Source organism: Mesoplodon bidens (genome assembly GCF_964165515.1).
Source record: "Mesoplodon bidens genome assembly, chromosome: 14".
In the NCBI taxonomy this organism is placed as follows: Eukaryota; Metazoa; Chordata; class Mammalia; order Artiodactyla; family Ziphiidae; genus Mesoplodon; species Mesoplodon bidens.
Genome location: NC_138170.1, coordinates 88,293,603 through 88,315,285, shown reverse-complemented (window position 1 = coordinate 88,315,285; position 21,683 = coordinate 88,293,603). Strand labels below are relative to the sequence as shown.

Genomic DNA, 21,683 nt, shown 5'->3' with positions numbered 1-21,683 from the left:
ATCATCAGATTCAGTTCAACACACATTTACAGATGGTAAAGTCAAGCAGTACCTGGCTTGTCACTGGGACCCCAAGGCCCAATTAGTGCCTTAGAACAGGCACTTCACTGTCGTGTGGACGGCTCACACTGGTGCTTTGATTTTCAAGATCAATTTTCTTAATAGAAAATAATACTGATGATCGATTCTTACATTTCGAGCTCTGTTCTCAGTGGGAGGTATATGCTTGCTTCAAAATCAACACACTTTGTGATCCAACACTTACTCACAATGTGAGCCTGGAAGGAATTTGGTTCTCTCAAAACCTAAGACCGTTTACACTGAACTTTACACCTTGGGTTGCACTTATATTCTTTTTTTTTAAAATTATTTATTTATTTTGGGCTGTGTTGGGTCTTCGTTTCTCTGCGAGGGCTTTTTCTAGTTGTGGCGAGCGGGGGCCACTCTTCATCGCGGTGCACGGGCCTCTCACTATCGCGGCCTCTCTTGTTGCGGAGCACAGGCTCCAGATGTGCAGGCTCAGCGGCCATGGCTCACGGGCCTTGTTGCTCCGCGGCATGTGGGATCTTCCCAGACCAGGGCTCGAACCCGTGTCCCCTGCATTGGCAGGCAGATTCTCAACCACTGCGCCACCAGGGAAGCCCCTGCACTTATATTATTGATTGTTTGAGAAGTCAGGATTAAGGAGTAGACTTGTATTTTGTTTTCTTGAAACTGCTGAAAAAATAAGCATTATATCAGTTAAGGATGGATGTTATTCTTATCAGGAAAGAGGGAGAGGAAACTCAATTTATTCTTTAATGAAAACCAATAGATTCTCAAATCTGCTGATTCATTATCAGAGTTTAGAATCGGTGACTTCATATTTCATTTATATTCCTATCTGTTCAGATCACCATGGCACTTTGAATGCTTAGTAGAATCTCCGGGTTTTCTAATTATCTCCTAAAGAGAGTGTGTGCTTTGCAGTTTGAAAAAGCTGGCTTGTTCTCACATTTCCGAGTTTCTGTTTAGGTTGCTTTATTTTTGACATATTTTATTTTTCTAAACTGTAAGTTTACATTTGTGGTTTGAGTGTAGTGAGGGAGTTACATATAAAGAAAAAAAATTAGAAGATCTCTGTGTTGTATTTGGCCCTTTAAGTCATGGCACATTTATGGTTGGAAGGTATTCTGGAGAATTCCATACCCTCATTTTACTGTTTGGGAAATGAAGATTCAGGAAGAGGAAGTTGTTGGTCTGAGTTCACAAAGTTAATTACAGAATTAGGCAGCATCTTAGCTACTCCTCTGCTAACTTATAGTCCAGGGATGCTGCCTGGTAATTTCTCAGCACAGAGCAGTGCAGACCGTCCAGGGAACCACAAGCAGCACTGAACCCTGAAAATGCTGGGCGACCGTTCACACAGTGTGAGCTGGACTGGGTTTGCCACCCCACGCGAGCTGGGTACGGCCGTCGGAATGGACATCAGGAGGCAGCCTGGGGCCGAGCCAGAGGAGGGGACACACCGGACTCTCCTAAGCCCCGCCTGGAGGAAGAAAGCCCCGGGTTACAGGTTTAGAGTGTGAACTTGAAGGGGCAGTGAGAGTTCTTGCCTGGCTGGGATTGGCTTCAGAAGGAAGAGGCCCAAACCAGACGAATGTCCCCTGAGGACCCCTCCCCGACCTCCGCCCACTTGGGTCTGGTGCTGGCCTTTACACCTCCCATGCGGCATGAAGAACCTCAAGCTGAAAACGAAGTTCGAGGTGGTGTCAGGTGTGAGGGTCCCCAGGTCCACGCGGAAGGAAGATGCAGGTCCCTTCTGGAGGGACACACTTTTAGGTCTGAGACGACTCCCAGCTGCGGGTTCACAGGGACCTGCGGGGATGAAGCCACAGGGAGGAAAACCACCGTGAGCCAGAGACGCAGAGATGGGCCTGTGGCGACTCGGGGTTCTGAGAGGCTCAGGTGCGCTGCATGCAAGGTGCACGTTCATTACATTTGAAGACTAAACGGGAGGTTCTAACAGTCGGACAAAGGAAGGAGGGTTGTAAAAAGTGAGCCAGCCAATGCGAGACCAGCCACAAACGGTCAGTGAAATCGGAATTTCAACGTCCCAGTTAAATAAGAAACAAATAAACGAAGCGTCCAAGCTGTGAAGTAGATCTGAAGAAATCTCCGGAATGAAACATCAAGAGCTGGAGCACATAGGCGAGTGGTGTGGAGGCCCCGCGGGCAGCGAGGGAGCTGGTGGGTGGATGCGTGGAGACGCAGGGAGAAGATCGGGTGAGGGGAGCCAGGACCAGACGCCCCGCGAGTCCCTAGTTGGTGAAGGACCTGGATCTGGGGTCTGGGACCCCAACAGATTCCAAGAGGCGGAGGCCTGCTCTCCTCTTCTGTCCCCTGCTCCTCTGGTTTGTGATCAGGGGCCTCGCACAGAGCTGGACGTGTCTGCTCTGGTCTCTTTCTGGAAGCGTGTGTGTCCTGTCGGTGTTCGGTCTTCTTCACGGATCTGTCTGGCTAATACCACGAACCTGCGAACTGATTGTAGAATTCAGAATCGGGCCTGGAAGCTTTTTGCTCTGTGTTCCAGGCACTGCGTACGCTGGCCCTGACCTGACCTCACGTCCTTCCACTTGCTTGTTCCCTGTGAACACACGTTGGGTCGTGGCCCCTGTGCTGCTGACATGTGGGCGTTTGCAGACGTCTGTGTGCTGGCCCTGCCTCTCTCTGGGGCTGTGTGCACCCTCCCATCCAGGAGCTGGCTTGCTCCCTCCTTGGTTTCCCACTTGCATCTTTGCACCTGTGTGGCAAGTGGTGTTTGTGCAGAAGTAGATGCATTTCCAGTCATGTTCGTGAGGATCGCTGAGCGCAGGTGATGCACCGATTGGTGGCCATGTGGTCCTGAGCCCACAAGAGGCCCCGGTACATCCCAATGGTCCATGGAGCCTGTTAAAAGCATTTTTAAAAATTAGGTTTATGGCTTATGTAACAAGTCCTGTGAAGAGTATCAGCAAATTGCTATTTTAGTGTATTTAGTGTAGTGATTAAAGAACTAAACTTGGATTAAACTTTCTGAGACAGATGAATTTGTTATCGTGACAGTGCCCAAGTGATGGCAGTTTCTGATAAATTCTGTACATAGTACACAATACACACAATTCTATACTTGCTTTTTTGTTGTACAATAAATGCCTTATTACTACTTTTATCCACTTAAATTGATACCCTTTCTGTAATCCCCTTTTGCTTCCTATTCTTTGGGTCCATAAATCAGGAGTAGGTACCACCTCTATCTATTTTAGTATCTAATTAAAAATTCTTTTGAATTCTTTAATTTGAATTAAATTAATTGAATTTAATTTCTTTCATTGAATTTAATCTTTATTACAGTATTGTATTTTCTTACACTAGTAATTATTGATTTCCCATCAGGCGTTTTGTCATTCAGCCAAAGTACCAGTGACCTAGTAACAAAACACTCTTCTGAACTCATTGGATACATTTCCTCAGCTTTATATATTTCCCTGTTCTTGATATCTGTTTACTGACAAACATTCATTAGTTTCTTAATTTTTTCCATTTTTCCAGGACCTCAGCTGAAAATCCATTTCCTTTTAGTTTTTGAAAATTGGTTTCTACTTGTACATTCACACTGTAAACTGGCTCTGGGTCTCTAAGTGCTGCCTCCTGGTCTTAGTGAGTTACTGGTCCAAAAGTTTCCTGCATTATCCTGCTGGGGAGGAACGAGCCCCAGTTAGGCCTGTGAGATGCAGGTCACTGGACCCCTAGGCCATTGCTCCAGCCAGTTCATTGATGCAGGGCAGATACTCCTACTTGCAAAGTGAAACACCACATAAGAAGGATTGGCGATCGTTCCTATAAACTAGGATAACAAAGGCAAAACCACCTTCTGAGCTTTCATTTTTCAATGATTAACCCACTAGTTGAAGAATTATATATGATCTTTGGAGTGGGCCTGTATGAAAAAATTAATATGAATTATTCACTCATTATTAGTACTGTTTTGTCCCAGAGGAAATCTCTCTCTATATATATTCTTGTGATTGACTGGCTTACTTTCAGTTGGAAGAAATCCTGCTTATGGAAATCACTAACTAGCCCTCTACACGTGTTGGTGTTAACGATTTGTTCCTGTTTGAAATCTGTGTGTAGTGGAAAGGCCGCTGCCTTTTTTCTCGGGAGGGTCGTTTCCAGAAGAATCCTTTCCATAGCTGAGGGCTGGGTGGTGAGAGAGGGTGCCCTTGTGTGGAGACAGATCCAAGACACAGAAGGAGCCCTGGAGAGTGCAGGTCAGTCCTGAGAAGTGACCTGTGAGCCGTCTCAGGTGAGGAGGTGGGACCCGTGGAGTTTAACCAGTGCTGCCAAAGTCGTACCCTCAGGAGGAGGGTGGGCAATCTCTTCCAAGAGGCTCCCAGACAAGCACCGAAGTGCAGTTGTCAGCAAGTAGCCAGGAATTCCCTCTTGCCGCCAGGACAGTGGCTGACTCCTGACTCTTGTGGAATTCTCTCGGGCCCTGGCCCTCAGTGCTGTGCGTTTGCTCATTAAGATGCTTGCGGATTTGACCCGTACTCCACTTCACCGCAGTAGGATAGTTCTGGCTTTAAAAATATGAAAACCTTGAATTAGAGAATAGATGGGGCGAATTCGTTACAAAGGTTTATACCACGACTTAGTTGAATAGTAGAATAATAATTTATACGTGTTTGTTTGTGTTTGTGTGCACACAAGCCACTGTGTAAGGAAACTGAATGCAAAAATATGTCATTCAATGAAACTTTGAATAACTAAAATCATAATAGCAGTGTATTTTGCATAACCTACTGAACATTTTTATTATTCTTTCCTTTAATTATGTAATTTTTCAACATAGAAAAAGTTGAAAAGTAATAAGCAGAACCCCATGTAATTATCATCCATATTTACCATATACCAACATATTTGCTTTAAATCTCTCCACTTTTTTTAAAGAAATGAAATGTGCAGATACCTCTGAAGCCCCGCTATACTGATACTCGAATATACTGTTCCATTTAAAATTTCCACAGCCAAATGGTGCTTTTCACATTTATATGAGCGGAATAACATTGTTCCTTCATTTGCAAATATTGTGCTTTTTACACTTACCCGTGATACTATGGAGACATGATACCTGTGGATGGTTACTTCATCCCTGTAATGACTGCAGACTCCCCTGTCCATAACCCAGAGGTGATTGATGCCTTTCCTGCACATTCTTATTTGGATTCAAGCCCCCCAAGAAGGGTTTGTGTTTTAAATTCAGCCAATATTTTGATCTCAGGTAACCTTACTTCCCAATAATTCATACATTCTCTCAGAATCCATCTTTGACCCCAGTGCGGTGAACTCTCTTTGTTGAGGTTTTGAGGGATGAACAGGAAGACGATGGTGCAACGTCTGCTCAGCTGCCCCTCAGCTTCGTGTGAATAGTAACCAGCCGAGCTCAGAGGAGCTGGCCAATCGGATGCCAGGGCTCAGAATAGCCAGTCAAGGCAACAAGTGGACAGTGACGGCTGAGCCTTTATCACTTGCTCTGATTGCACAGGCAGAGCTGATGGGGAGGAGGGGCAGGGCCCCCCATAGCTTCTGATGTCGGCTGGCTCTGGGAGGGTCAGGTGGATGAGCCCGGGGTGGAGAGTCCCTGCCCACTGGAGCCCTGAGCAAAAAGCTCCTGTGTTTCATGGGTCCCGGGGGTGTTTGGGGTGGGAGGGTCCTGGGTGCTGGGCCAGCCCAGGTGGAGCATCTCCAGGGCTCCCTCCGCCACAGCAAGGCCTGGCCGAGGCTTCAGATGAAGGGCCCCCGCCGACGTGCGGGGCAGGGCGTGCAGAGTTGCGGTCGTGTAGGAGCCCGGCCTCAGGGCGCCGCCGGTGCGCGGGTCTGGGGGGTGGAGGGCCGCTCTCCCGTCATTGCCGTGGTCAGGCCTGAAAGATCACACGTAGCGTTCTGGCAACTCCTCCCGAGGCTGGACTACTATAGGGGTTTTCGGTATTTTTAAATTCTAGGAATTGCGGTACATTTTTGGAAACTCCGAGTCTGGTATATTGATTTTTAAGTCCTCCTAAGGCGGATTTGAGTCTGTTACCGAATTGAACAAATATGCACGAGAGTTTTCAAATAACTATTATTGTTTTGAAATACTTACCACAACCCATGGAGGAATAATTTACTTACTTCAAGTGGCAAATCCAGACTCTTCATAGATTGAGGGAATTTCGCTTGAGTGGATGGTTTAAAAAGAGTGGAGAGAGGCCACGGCCCTGTCCTGAAAGACGTCTTCCAGGTGTTTGCTCCCTGGAGAATCCCAGCCCTGTGGACGGAGGCCCCTGGGGTCTGACACCCCTCCTCCGAAACCCTCCTCAACATCAATGTCCAGTAACACTTTATTTCCTGGAAAAAAAAATAATTTTTAAAGTATTTATGTTTGTGTGAGAAATAAAATACTTCAGAAAATTCTTTCCCTAAGTTGCTAATTTTAAAAGTTGCTCTTTCAGGCCCTTCAATTATGTCATGGAAACTCAGGCTCATGCCTCTGTCACTGTTTTCCCACCTGCTCTCTCCTTTCCTCCTTGAGCAGCAGATGTGGCTCAGGTGGTCCCGAGGGGGTGCAGGTGGGAGCCCCTGGGGAGGGGCACAAAGGCCGCCCTTGGAGTCCTCCACTGATGGGAGGTTCTTGAGTGAAGAAAGCCCAGGCCGGGGAGAGGGTATCGGGCCTGCTGGCACAGCCCCGCAAAGGCAACTTTTATTTTAACAACTGCCTGAAACCCATCTTTCTGGAGACGGCAACATTCAAATCTGAACATCTGTTAACAGCTGTAACAAATTTGAATTTAGCGTTAAGTCCACACTTTAAATGCCTGAGTAAAAACGTGTGGCCAGATCGTACATATGCTGCAGCAGTACCTGAAGATCAGTATTTTAGAACAAGACAGAGTAGGAAATCCAGCTTTCAGTGTCCCCAAGTCACTTTCTCTTATAATAGGTAAGAATTGTCTCAAATTGTTTACAGTCAGCAGATAACGTGGGCGTAGCGGAGTCTTGCTACAGTGATGGCAGCTCCAGGATGCAGATGTGAATGACCATCAAACATAGCTGGGGATTAAATGATAAAGTGCAGAAGAATATTTGCTGAAGGACCTTACTTATGTTTGTGAAGAAAGAAGAGCGGGACTGAACTGAAGAGAATTGGTTGGATAGTTACCTTAGGTTCCACAGTTCATCCTCCAGAAGTTTCATCAGTGAGTCTGGTTGTGCGCTGGACCCTTGGACTGGCGGAAGAGCCCGGATTACAGGGAAGACGCATCTGAAGGGAGAGGAGGCCCCTCCCACACTGTTTCCTCTTAGAACTGAGCCTCTAGTTGGGTCATATCTGGCTCCTGATCTTTTGGGCAGTTGACCCTGCAGAGTGTGTACTGAGTAAACTAACTGAAGAATGACTGCTTGGTTTAATTAGAAGATGCCTTTGATAACATGAGTTCTGTCTGGATCGCTGACAGAACCACGATGGAGCATTCTACGCAGGACCTCAAGTCAAAAGGATCAGCTCTGCCTTGGCTGTGAGGTCTTGAACGTCAGGACACAGAAGGAAGAGTGCCTTTGTCTGGGCTGTGGTGTAAAAGTTTCAATTAAAAGCTGCAGAACTTTTGTTTCCTATTTAGTTTTCACCATCCACTAATTTTTACAAATGGTGTTTTGAAAAATAAGGTGCTTGTATGTGATAATGTCCAACTCTTTTAGAGCCTTAGTATCGATAGTTATGGAATCTTCATTGAGGAGAGCGTGGATTAGCTGAGCCTCTCCTCCCGACTTTAAAATGTTAGAATCTGTGATGCTTGAATGAGGGGGTTTTAAAAGATAAGGAAGAACAACTTTTCATAGAAGAGACTCAACATCCCGGTGTTTTTATGAAACTCGATGGTTTGCAACATTCCTTCCCACAATTCTCTTGCTTGGCCTCTGTCTTGTCAATTCAGGCCACCCTGACAACATACCGCAGACGAGGGGGTAGACGAGGTGGGGGGGGGGGCGTGGAGCTTGAACAGCAGACGCTTCTTTTTCTCACCATCTGGAGGCCAGAAGCCCAAGGTCAAGGTGCCGGCCAGGCTCCGGCCAGGTTTCTGGACGCCCTCTTCCAGACGTCTGTCCTCTTGCCATGTCCTTTGTGTGTGTAGAGAGGGCTCGGGGGGCTCTTGCTCTTCCTGTACCGGCCCCAGTCCTGTAAGACCAGCCCCTCCGTGCCTCATTTAACCTTAGGTTAAGCCTCTGAAAGACCCGATCTCCAAGTACAGTCAGCAGAGGGGTAGGGCTTCAGTATAGGGATGTGGGGCACACAGTCCGGTTCACAGCAACTTCCTGTGTAGGAAACTCAGAAGCGTGCAGAAACTCAGCTTTGCCGAGCTTTAGATGCCAGCACCACATGTGCTTGGAAAGAACATCTCAGCAGGTTGCACAGAGCAAGTATTTGAATAAGCAGTGCTCTGGCTTGGCCGGAATAAGCAGCGGTAGGCTCTTTGAGCTCTCTTAAACACACACTAAAGAGCTTTATGGCATAATTTCCTTTCCTGACCAGTTAGGCACATTAGAACAGATTTTTGGTGTGCATTAACACACTTTGCCACAGTTGACCATTTCTTGACATTTCCTTTAGATTGTCTTCCCAAGATCGATACATGAATAAAATGATGGATTTGAAAGGTCATTTTTTTGGTGAGGTCAGTTGAGGCAGAAACCAACTTACTCCTTCTCAAAAGATATTTTCACCAGTATTTACTCTCAGTGAGGTTCAAATGCTTATATTAATGGCTAAAATGAAAACCATTATCGAATGTTTTGAGAAATGCCGTAGGGATTCCTGGTTAATCTCTTAGCTAATCCAACTTTCTCATCTTCTGATGCTCAGGAAGTTTCCCTTGGAAGCATCGGTGTGACTGCATCACACGTGGGACTTCCCTGTCCCCACTTTGGGCACAGCTGGACCCAGAGGCCCCCCTCTGCCCACCGTGTCGGCTGTGCTTTGCCTCTGTGTAGATGACAGGAGTATTCCTGGAACGTGGTCTCGATGTCACATGGCGTCCCTGTCACACGAGTGTCACCTGGGAGTCCAGCCCAGGACCAGGGAAAAGGCAAAACGATTCTTCCAATGCAAAAGTCCCGAATTATAGCTCTTTTTCCGTGTATGATTATATAAGCATTTCACCAGTTCAAAAAGTTACATGTGCGGAAGAGCTCAGAATTATAAAATGTGTTCCCCGTATACACTTTAAAATAGTTTTATTTGCTCTAATTTTTGGTTTCTTTACTTTAAGCTTATAATGTATCCACTCCTGAGAATAAAATTACAAGTGGATTTTAAATACTAAAATAATAAATAAAAATAATATGATAAATATAAATAAAGCAATACAAATAAAAATTTGTAATAAGATTACAAGTGGCTCTACAGTTTCCGCGTCTCTTCTCACTGGCGGTGAGCAGGCCCCAGGCTCGGGGAGGACCCCCGGCTCTTCCCGGACCCCTGACTCGCCCTCTGCTGTTGCTTTGCAAACACACAGGCTTTAGAGTCATTGGGTCTAAAAGCGCTTATGCTTTCCCTTAATAATCACAGCAACGCATGTCCCTGTTTTCTTCCGATAGTACCTTTTGGAGGTAAACACACTTTCTACACCCCTTCATCTAACCCCAGGCCGCCCTATTCACGCCCTCAGCCTCACAACTAACAAATAGTCAGTTGAGACCAAAATAAAATACATTACATGATTGAGCATATAAGAGATGGAGACCCTGATCAGCCCATCAGCCCACAGGGGCAGCGTGGATCTTGGCTTTTCATCAGCAGCGACACCTTTAAGCAAGGTCGGGACGTGAGATAATCGATCGTTCATGAGTTAACATTGATTTCTTAACAAGTGGACTAAAAACGACTGAACTGTACAGAGAAGTGTGGTGCAAAGGGAGCCCGCTTTGGGATTAGTGGAAAGACAGGTTTGAGAAACAGAGCTGAGCGCGTGCTCTGCAGTCTCACCATCTGTTACCTGGGGAACCAGGGCCGGTATTTCCCTCGGGGGCCTCAATTCCTCAGACAAAATGGGGGTAAGACGACCCCAGCTTTACAGGAATTTTGTGTAAAGAATGCACCTAATAGGGTCTGTTTTTATCAGTATCTTTGTTTCCGTGTAATACTGCAGGTTGGAGACTTAAAGTGGTGTAGTAGTTAAGCAACATCCCTTTGGAAGTATAGTCACTAAAGTTTTAATTAAGAAGTTATGTATACATTTTGCATTCACTTTCTGATTGTGCATTTTAACCTAAACTGGGTTTGTTTTCTGAATTTTTTAAAGCACAGAACTGTTACGCTTCGCAGACAGCCCGTGGGCGGCTTGGGCCTGAGCATAAAGGTATGAATGCACTGGATTTTCCTCGACACGCTTGTCCATGAAGGTTCCCGCGCTGATCTTAACCGCGCTCCTGCTTCCTGTCTTGCAGGGCGGCATGGAGCACGGGGTCCCGGTCGTCATATCGAAGATATTCAAAGACCACGCAGGTAAAAGCCTCTGAGTGACCGTGAGCATGGCAGCACTTTGGAAGACAGTGCACGACCTTAAATGAGAAGATAGCGGCTGCGTGTGTTGCTCGGTTATCTGCCTGCCAGCTTGCTTTGTAGCTGTCCGCTCTCCCATCCCTGGTGCCATGCCGCCCTTTTTCATTTCCCCTGATCCCGTGAGCCCTTAAGAGAGATACGGACTCGCAGCGTGGTGTCAAGTCATCCCCAGGAGACACGGACACGGCAGTGGTTTGAGCTCTGGTTTCTCAGGAAAGACAAAGCACTGGGGGGATGCAGTGTGCACATGCGGTGGTGATGAGGTTTCTGGTGTAAAATGGCATCACAGCCGTGAGCGAGAGGCCTCCGCGGTGCTGACGGTAGCTCGTTAATCGCTGACACAGTGAACCAATGGCTTTGGGAGCAGATCAGTGTGTGTAGAAGTGAGAGTGGGGACGGGATTCCTTCTTGTAATGGGCAAGTGGAAAGTTGTACAAACCAAGTGCAACAGTTGTACAATCAAGCACTGCAGTTGTGGAATCGAAAAGCTTGCAGGAGCTCAGAGGTCCCTGCGTTTAGAGTGAGGGTCTACGGGGAGAATGAATCAATTCGTCACTGAACTCTGAGTGTTTAATCATTTCTGCGAGTCCATAACCACCTGGCTGGCTGATTAACACTTGAAGGAAGGGTTGCTCGAATCCGCTTCTGCTCCTATAATCCTTGTGAGCATCCTGAGTTCTTTTTTATAAGTAAAGTTTTAAATCTGTGGATATGAATATAAGTTTCAGAAAAGAAAGGGAATAAGATTAAAATCAGAAAAGAATTTCATGCTCAGTTCAGGAAGAGCATCTACCTTCTCTGTAGAGGTGTGAACAGGCCAAGGAGGCCGCACACGGTGACAGGTGACAGGCTGCGCCTTCTCCATGGGCTGGGGGCACACTGGGCTCCCGGCCCCCTCAGCAGAGTCCAGTCGTGCGGATACGACTCTCTCTTCTGAAACGGAGATTCTGCTCTGCATCGTCTGGGTCGCATCTCGAGCAGCTCAGACCCAGCGAGTCCCCAGACCAGGTCCCCATCTCCCCCTGCGTCTCCTGGCCCCTTGTCTCCATCACCATGTCCTTCCTGGGGCCAGGCTGGCCAGCAGGCCCTCCCCCTCCCTCTGGGGTCCTCTCCATCCGCTGCGGCCAGAGTTAAGGTGTTTCCCACTGATGTCTTCCTTTCTTCACTGTGGGCTTCTTCTACACCCGAAACTCTTGCGTTAAATGCTCAGTGAACTGTGAGCTTTCAGGGACCCGGGCTTGGTGTAACTTAGTTCGTATGTTCAGGATCTGGCTCAGGACGTGTGTCTTACAGGCAGGGAGCCCCTTGGCTGAGCTGCCGCGCACGTCGGTGTCAGGAGGGACCGTGGTGTGTGGGAGCCTGGGCTCCGGGAAGCTGGCCACACACGGGAGGGAGGCGGGGCGCACGGCACTGGTAACCTGACAACCATCACCCCAGCCAGCAACCCAGGTGTCAGGGTTTCTCCTGGGAGGCGAAGCGCTCAGGGGAGGGGACGGGAACTGGGGTCCCTACTGCTCCTGCGGGGGCAGCACCCTGCTTCGCTCCCCCCCACCCCGAGGAGGGCAGATGCCCAGTCGTCCCAGGAGAACAGTCCAGAGGTGGAGAGTTTGCCTCCAGCGCTCACCGTGGGGACCAGCGAGGTCGGCGGCCTGCTGTCCACCTGGCGTTGCGTCTAGGAATCAGGCGGCCGTGGACCGTTAGAGCAGAGCAGAGTGTAACCCCTTTATTCAGTCATTCATCCACAGACGGACCTGGCCGCCTTCGGCAGCCACCGTGCGGAGATTAAACTCTGGTCTGGGCATTCAGGGCGAACGCTGCCCGTTTTCTCCCACCCGTGTCCCGTGGGAGAAAACAGGCGGTAAATGAACAGATCATAGTACGCGTTCAGACAATACCAGCTGCTATGAGGAAAATTAATCAGTGTTGGGGTGCGGAGTGATGGATAGAACATCGCGGTTTTATAGGGCGCTCGGTGGGAGTCTCTCTGTGGGCGACATTCAAGCAAATATTTGAATCACCCAGAGTAAGGGGTGAGCAGGCCCCGACACGGCATCCTGGCCCCGGAAGGGAGGAAGGGTGACAGCTCGGTGCAGGGAGGGGCGTGCTCGCTCAGAAACAGGAAAGCCAGCGGGGCAGGGGTGACTGAGGTGGGAGGCGAGGGAGGGGCGTGAGATTCGGGGTGGGGGGAGCTGCAGCAGGTCCTCGGGCCTCGCGGTCCTGGGGCAGGACTTGGATTTTCTTAAGGAGGTAGAGGGGTCGTTTGAGGACGTCCCAAAGCAGGGTCATAAGATAGGTCTTACGTTAAAAAAACACTCGGGCTGCTGCTAGGAGAATACGTTCCAGAGTCCCGGGTGAGTTAGGGCACCAGCAGAGAACTGGCCTTGGAGTCTTGAAGGAAAAGCCCAGTGAGGCCCTTTGCCCAGTTGTGGCTTCACACTCCTCATTGCAGGGTCATGTTTGGGTCAGGTCGTGGGGTCCTCCTCGCTGAGGGCAGGGAGGCTCCCCATCTTGGCCGGGGAGCCGGATGTCGTTCCTGGGTCCTCAGGCATCACAGAGGCTCTCAGATGGCCTTGTGACCGTCCACCCAGAGACTCTGCTGGAGAAGCAGGTGATGGTCTCGTCTTATCCCCGTGAGAGCTCGGCCCCTGGCCGGGCTCTGACCAAAGGCTCTGCCCGTCCAGGCCCTGCTGGTGGTCCGGGGTCCTGCTGTTTCTGGAGGATTCCAAGGGGTGCAGAACTTGTTGCTGGCAGTCCTGGGTTCTGTGTGAGGTCCGGCTCAGCTGCTGGACCTGTCAGTTCTCAGGGGTGCACCCTACACACCTGCAGTCCCGCTCCTGCAAGGTGCTGAGCGCACCTGCCCAGGCCCAGCTGCTCCAGGGACAGACGTCCTTGTCCACCAGGGTGTCCTGCCCATGTACCCAGCAGGGCCAGTCACCAGGAATGCTATTAAAACCCTAGAACCACCAGGGGCCATAGGATTTAATGCCAGTCTAGAAAGGTCACTGCCTAGGTTTTGTGTGATTGTGGTGCCCATCCTAAGAACGCAGGCTTATGGCCTCTGTCCACATTCTTTGAACTTAATTCTTCTGTGTGGCTCTTCCGTCCCCTTGCCCAGAAGTCTCCCCTGACCCTCTGCTGCTTACATGTTAAGTGCTCAGGCTGGACATCTGAGCCCTTCTCTGTGTTACTGGTGATTCTGCAAACCCAGACATGAGCCCTGCCCCCGTGTGAGGCCTGGCACCCCGGTGCCCCTCCTATCCCCCGCCTTCGTGCCCACAGGGAGCTCTGCTTCCCGCACACCCGACCTCACCTGCGAGGCTGCATGCGTGCTCTGTGATAAGTACACGACGGGCACACACACACATGCACACGTACACGTGCACACACATAGGTGTGAGGTACCTTGAGTTAGACACACATCTTCTTAATAACATTTTATGTTTCTGGAAAGCAAAAGCAGTGTTGGGCCGTTCTCCAATCCTCCTTTTAATCGTTGGTCACAGCGGCTTGCTGTTAGTAATTACCACTTTGTACTTTATAAAAATAAGCAAGAATGAGGAGATTTTCTACAATTGAATGAAATTTAAATATATTATTTCTAATACTGCAAAAACGTAGAAACCCAAAACAAACTGTATACAACAAATAAACGATGAAGAGAAACATGGATGACAAAGAGGCTTAGAGTTAGAAATTGTCATCTTAACAGCAATTTCTTACATTGAAATAATGCTTGTGTGACTTTCATTTTCTTTTTTTTTAACTTTTATTTTATATTGGAGTATAGTTGATTAACTATGTTGTGTTAGTTTCAGGTGTACAACAAAGTGATTCAGTTGCACATATACATGCATCTATTCTTTTTCAAATTCTTTGTGTTTTCATCGGGTCTTCATGACTGGACAAGGCAGGTGTGGCTGGCTGTTCACACTCGTAGGTCAGGGAACAGAGAAACGGTGGTTCGCCCAGTCTCACTCTGCCAGGAAAGGGAGGCTTAGTTATAAACCAGATTTTTCTGTCTCTGAACTCAGTTCTTCCTCCATACCATGTCATCACATTACGTACTAGTAAAATCCGTTCACAGCCGAGGTTTAATTCAGTTACCATCATAATGTTTCAGTAAGGATTTGGATGGGCAGGCTGCACCCTGTGACAGGTTCGGTGCTTGTATTCAGGAGACAGATGGGACAATTAGAATATATCCAGAAAACTGAACTAAAAAGTAGGGAGGGGGGAAGTTTGTCCCATTAGGAGGGTAAAAAGAATTAGGATCCTTTAGCCTTTTTTATGTGGAGCAGTCATCGTTACCTGCAGCTGGATGGTGGGATCATAGAGGACATTTCTGTGACAGCTGAGTGTGGATGGAAATGGGGCGGCTGTGTCCCTTGTGAAGACGCTGCACGTTTGCACAGAATGACCGTTACTATCGTCCAAACACAGGTATCACCCCAGGGTGAGGGGACCAAGCCCATGCCTAGGAGCTGCACGCTCACCCCGACCGGCACAGGGCCGGAGGGGGGAACCTGAGTGCAGGGGACCCTCCGCCTTTTGAAGCCACAAGATCCGTCGAAACGGGACTCCTCACACTTACTGAGCCAATTTCAGGGTGAGGTCGGAGCTTCCTGGGGTGTGAGGTCCCCTGAGACACCCACTTTTTATTTTTCTCTAGAATATTCACCTGTATTTGGTGTCTTACAGCCGTGAAATGCCGCCGTTATACAAGATTTGTGATTAACTTCTTTTCACATCTATGACATTTCATTAATTTGATTTTGCTGAATTCAGTGGAAACCTTTATCTTCCCCTTGATCCTTGCATCCCTCTGGTTCCCTCTCCTCCGTCTACACGTCAGCCCCTCATCTGTGTTAATTCTGAGGCCACTTAGCACCCCTCCCCACTGCATAGTCCAAATGTGTGGTCCAGGCTTAGGGAAGCAGAGGTTGCAGAGCCCGGGCGACCTTTTCAGAGAATGCGACCGTCTTGCTGCCTGTCCCACTGGTGTCGGGGGTTCAGACAGCGGGCCTTTGCCTCTGTCCGTGTTAACTGCAGCCCCTGACCCCAGCAGCAGGGCCTGCTGTTGCCCCATCTCATTTTTGTGCTGCAAAGGACATGGCTTTGGAAACGTAAGATCTGACGCAAATATTCGGGCCAGTGTGTCTCACCAATAGTTGCTAACTTCTTTCTAGACTCTGTTAATATTTAACAGAGTCCTGTTTTAGACGGTGTAGCCTGAATCTGACTGAATTTGTGTAGAAGTAGAGAGAAAGTCCTTTCACCTCAGGAAGAGATTGTGGAGCCAGATTTGGAATTTTTAGGTCAGGCTTTCCTGACCCTGCTTCCTAGAACAAACCAGAATCTGCTCCTTTTGCCACAGGAGCTGGCTATAGGGTGAAAGGAGACCCTTCCCACACCCTGGATCCAGATGGAAGTGCAGCTCCTTGAGTGAAGAATATTTCAGCATTCTTTCTCCTTCATTGTTAATGAATCAATGAAAAATGTGCTTTGAAAGCTATCAAAGTAAGTAGAACTTGGAACAGACAATAAAAATTGACTTTGTAGCTGAATGAGGAATGTTGGAACCTGGACAAGACATACTAGATATATCAGAATCTTGGAAGGATGCACATTAAATGTTGCAGGTTTAATTTAAATTCCACGTGGGAAGAGCCTTCATCTTCGGTAGCTGATTGCTAAGAGCGAAATGCAGCAGAGAATTTGGCTGCCAGGCTGCCAGCATGTTCTTACTGTTGAAGGATCACTTGATGTTAAGATCAGAGGGAGGCAGGTTGGCAGCAAAGAATCCAGTTGCTATGGCTACAGAAGGTGTCTGAGAGGCTCTCCATACAAGTCCTTCTGTCCTGGACCCACTTTGTCTTTGCTCCTTGAATCCTCCTAACACCATCCACTGTGTCAGCTTCCACAGTTGAGGGCCATCCTGGAAGATGGAAGTACTTTTTCTTTTTTTTTTTTTTTAAAGCTTTGCTTATCTGCTGGTGCCTGACTTTCGTCCTCCCCTATGTGACAGAGGATGTCACAAGCCTGCATCTGATATTAATTTATTTTTTATTCATTTTTGCTGTGTTGGGTCTTTGCTCCTGTGCGAGGGCTTTCTCTAGTGTGGCGAGCGGGGGCCACTCTTCATCGTGGTGCACAGGCCTCTCACTATCGCGGCCTCTCTTGTTGCGGAGCACAGGCTCCAGACGCGCAGGCTCAGTAGTGTGGCTCACGGGCCCAGTTGCTCCGCGGCATGTGGGATCCTCCCAGACCAGGGCATGAACGCGTGTCCCCTGCATCGGCAGGCGGACTCTCAACCACTGTGCCACCAGGGAAGCCCGCCCCAGTACTTTTTAATTTTAATTTACAAGATGCTTTGAAATGGCTGAAATATCTTGAGTTACTTAAAGAATTTAACTCCCCCCATTATCAATAACACGTAACCTCCCAGGGCCCCTGTAAGATGGGAAGAGAAACCTTGTTAGCACTTCCATGGACCAACATTTAATCCCCACTGTCCAGTGAGGTGATAGGATTATCTCCCTGTGCAGGGGCAACGGAAGGTTGCAGAGGTCTAGGGATTGAACCAGAGCAGAATGTGGAAATGAATCCTGTGCCCCCGAGTCTGCTTCTGAGGCAGAGTAAGCGGCTGGCCCCTCGGAGGTCTCCCCAGGGTGGGGTCAGCCCCGTCTCTCTTCCCATGGCCCGCTTGGTGGTGACAGTGTCCACACGTGGCCCGTTCTGGGGCATAAAGGACTCAGTGCTTGTAAAGGATGATGAAGAGGGTTTTAGTCATTATTAATCCAGGTGTTCAGTGCACATGAGACTGTTTAAGAAGTGTTCTCGTTTTCTAATACTACCCAGAAGTTTATGTGAATGAATATTTAACAAGCGTCTGAATTTTACAAAGACTAATTAATTTGCAAAAAGAACAGTTTCCGTTATAACACAATTGTATTGCAAACAATGATTAAATTTACACAGTCTCACATAACACTATAGTAATAGCGATTAATTTGACTTGAAAAGGCAAATATAACAAATAGAAAACATCTCATTGTAGCTAGTTTGCATGTTTGAATGTTTATGTGGGTTAAAATACATGACGCTGTATTTCCATCTTACATCCTGATGTAATGGCAGGATTACCACAGAAATAAACTAGAGCCGTTTTCCAGCTGAAATCTCCGAACCTAGCTTCATCTCACCAAAGAGTTTATTTAGGAACAGTAATTAAAATTTTAAATTAAAATCAAATTTCCGTGGTTTTATTTTATCATCCACTTTACCACTTTTTAATTTGTTTCTTTAGAACTAAAAGTGTCCAACAAAGAGAAAACATTTCAAAGATTTAACTGGGAAGTCTTTTTAATTAGCTTTGCTTTAACGACAGAGAGACAGACAAGAGACAGAGAGAGACAGAGGCAGAGACAGAGAGAGACAGAGTGACAGAGGCAGAGAGACAGAGAAGACAGAGAGACAGAGACAGAAAGAGACAGAGAGACAGGCAGAGAGAGATAGAGACAGACAGAGGCAGAGAGACACAGACAGAGGCAGAGACAGAGAGAGATAGAGACAGAGGTAGAGAGAGACAGAGGCAGAGAGAGAAAGACACAGAGACAGAGGCAGAGAGAGGCAGAGGCCAAGAGATAGACAGAGACAGAGAGAGATAGAGGCAGAGATGGGGGAGATTCTGAAAGGGCCCCCCTGTGGAGCTAGAGGGAGTGTAAATCTCACCTAATGGGTGACGGAGGTTTTCTGGGCAAAGGCTCAGTGTAAATGAGAACTTTATTAGTTACCTAAAACCATACCATTAAATTCATTAATATAAAGACTGTACTTTATTTTCAACAAAATTTAATACTAGTTAATGACTAGAACTAATATTAACAATTGACATTAAATATTTACCTGAAATTTAAAGAATTCCAGTGTTAATAACTTATTATTTGGTTTCGAATATTTAACCAAAGACCTTATAAATTAAAACAAGTCTAGAGGAAGGCAAAAATACCTGTGAAAATGTGTTTTCTACAGGTCTCAGCCTGTCTCTAACCCGTGCTGTGGCTGGACCAGCCCTTGTGGCTCTTATGGTCATACGATGCCTTCAGCAGTAGCCATGAGGGGACTGAAAAAATAAAGGTTCGTTGCTGACAGGACCTGGAAATCACACAGCACCCCTGGGTCACACAGAAAGAAGGAGGCTGCCAGCAGAGAGTGAGAGGCCCGGGGTCCTGCTTTCACTGGGGTCGAGGCCGGGGTCTAGGGTTTCCCGGGATCACTCTTTATTGGTGAATTTAAACATAAAGGTGGGAATTTAAAGCACAGGAAGAGGAAAAACAAGGGGCCAAATGGTCAGTTACTGAAGTCAACCAAGGTCTCTAAAGTGCAGGGGCCTCACTGCGGCTCAGGGGCCGGGGCCCTGGCTCCGTCTGCTGTGTGGTTGGCACTCGTTGAGGGGAGCAGTGCTGAGGTCAGGCATTTGCGTGACAAAAGAGGAAAAACAGCTGTCAGGGTTTACACTGCAAAATGCTTTACGTTTGGTGCGAATTCATTCAGTCTTATTATTGAAAGGAGTTATCTTTCTGCCCCTATGAAAATAGAAAAGTGAAGTGGAATAATGTTGTGGAGATTATACTCAAACTTTACAATACAAAGGTTTTCTTTCCTTTTTCCTTTAATATTCTGGGCACATTTTCTTTCATTAAAGCAGTCTATGTAAATGTGTTACCGAGAAAGGGGAAAATGCTGAGTGGCTTCTGGGATTCCTATTTTATTGTCTGTGTCGACTTAGTGAAAAATGGGGATCAGACTTTCCACACATGTAATGAAATCCTTCATTAGGAGGAAGTGACATTTGTGCTTCTCATTGAACAAGGCTCTGCGTTTACAAAGTAACTCTCTTAATGTGCTTAAAATTAGCTGAATGTTTAGCTTCACTGGCTGGGCGAGGGGGTTGCTGGGGCTGTGCTGTTGGCATTTACCCACATTGTGTACACACGTGCACACGCACACACACAGAGACACACACGTGCTCACGTGCTCACATGTCACACATGCGAGCATGTGCACACACATATGCACATGTTCACCCACAGAGATTCCTGCATGCACACACATCCACGCACATGTGCACACACATACTACACATGCACACGTGTGCGCGCACACACACGTGTGTGCACACATACTACACATGCACACGTGTGCGCGCACATACCCACACTCCCAATGCACACGTGTGTGCAGACTCACACTCACACCTGCACACACACAATGCCAATTGCTGCAAACTCTAACCCTAAACCACTGCCAGGAGGAGCACGATGTCTCTGAATCTCTCTTAACACTGTTGCCCCTTTTGCGACCCTGCAGCCCACCAGACAGGGATGTTATTCGTAGGGGACGCCCTCCTCCAGGTCAGTATTTTAAACTTCAGTCCTTGGCTCTGTTGCATGTTAGTTCATGTTAGTGTTGAATTAAGACTCATCAATTATTATCCTTAAAATTCTTAATTTGTCATCTTTTCAGGTTAATGGCATTAATGTAGAAAATGCAACCCACGAAGAAGTGGTAAGTGTATGATATTTTATGGTTTTTGTTCTTTTTATTAGATAGCCTCTCATTCTCATTATTTTTTTCTCTGAAAGTTCATTTCACGGAGTATATTCATAGACACAGAGCTTCAGAAAAGCTTAGAAAGTTTAGGAAGTTGTGTTTCGAAGGGGCCTCTGTGCCACGTCCCTTCACAATCCACACGTCATGGGTCCTCTCTGATGCTGTAAAAGATAGATTTGGTGGCTGCTATTTTAAAGATGGGAGGGTTAAAATTCAGGGAGTGGGGACCCCGCCCAGGTGACCGGAGTGGAGCCTGTGAGGGTCTGCGCACCGGCTCCCTCTGGCTTTGTGTGCTTGTCGCCTTGGAAGACGTCTCAGGACGCTCGCCTCTGGTGTGTGTCTGGGATGCTGGCCTGTGGACATGGGGGTCACAGGCTCTGCCCCAACGCCCCTTTCCAGACATGAACCTTGCCCAAGGTCAGGTCAGGCTCCAACACGGCATATTAGTAGGTCGTTAACTAGGTGAAGAATTATTTTAACTTGCTCCAGGCACAGAGGAAAGATTCGCAGGCGGGATGACCTGTTTCTTGGCCTCAAGGGACTTGTAGTTTTAGGTTTAGGTTCAAATGGATGATGTGCTCTCATCTATTTACTTCCTAAACTTAACATTTGGGTTATTTTTCAATCTCTGCAAAAGTTTTCTTTCTTAAGGTAAGAAAATACATAGTAATTCAAAAAGAGACAGTGTACACCTAGGTAACTTTATCCCAGCCCAGGGAAAGTGAAAAGCATTCATCTGAAAAGAAAGACTTTTCACTTAAGTAAACGATGTGTAAAGCTTATAAATGGAGTTATTCCAATACTTGACTGATACAAATATACTTTTTGGACCAAATTATCAAATTACAAGTCTACAGTCTTATGTGACACACAAGCCATGATTGGAGCACTGCTAATGACATACAATCTCAGCTTTTCAGACTTATGAACTTCATAAAAATATTAAATTTGTAAAAGACCTCATAAATCACAGTTGCACACTGTGAAACTCATTTTTCAGAGCAAATTCTAGATTCACTTAATCCTAAAAGAAAAAAAGTCAGTTCTGGGCTTCCCTGGTGGCGCAGTGGTTGAGAGTCCGCCTGCCGATGCAGGGGAAACGGGTTCGTGCCCCGGTCCGGGAGGATCCCACATGCCGCGGAGCGGCTGGGCCCGTGAGCCATGGCCGCTGAGCCTGCGCGTCCGGAGCCTGTGCTCCGCAACGGGAGAGGCCACAACAACGCGAGGCCCACATACCGCAAGCAAAAAAACAACAACAACAACAAAAAGTCAGTTCTGCTCCACACAAAAGATCTACAAAATGAGCCTCATCCTGTATATTTTCTCCTGCTTTGGAAAATTTGTACTGCTTTTGGGCAAAGAAAATGTGTTTATTTCCCCCTTTTTAATACACCGTGTGTCCTCATACATATCGTAGCCAACGTAGCAGAGAGTAAACTTTCCATAATTTTATTGG

The 21,683-nt window shown here is 47.4% G+C and overlaps 1 protein-coding gene across 1 annotated transcript in view; it reads left to right on the top strand.

Moving 5' to 3' along the window:
* SNTG2 (syntrophin gamma 2) overlaps nt 1-21,683 on the top strand; it is a gene marked incomplete at its 3' end in the record, with an annotated part of 195,282 nt that overhangs the window by 81,508 nt on the left and 92,091 nt on the right. Inside the window, exons 3-6 of the mRNA XM_081254610.1 lie at nt 10,356-10,412; nt 10,501-10,558; nt 19,985-20,028; nt 20,141-20,182. Of these exons, the coding sequence (XP_081110736.1) occupies nt 10,356-10,412; nt 10,501-10,558; nt 19,985-20,028; nt 20,141-20,182 (201 nt within the window). The remainder of the gene's footprint in view (nt 1-10,355; nt 10,413-10,500; nt 10,559-19,984; nt 20,029-20,140; nt 20,183-21,683) is intronic.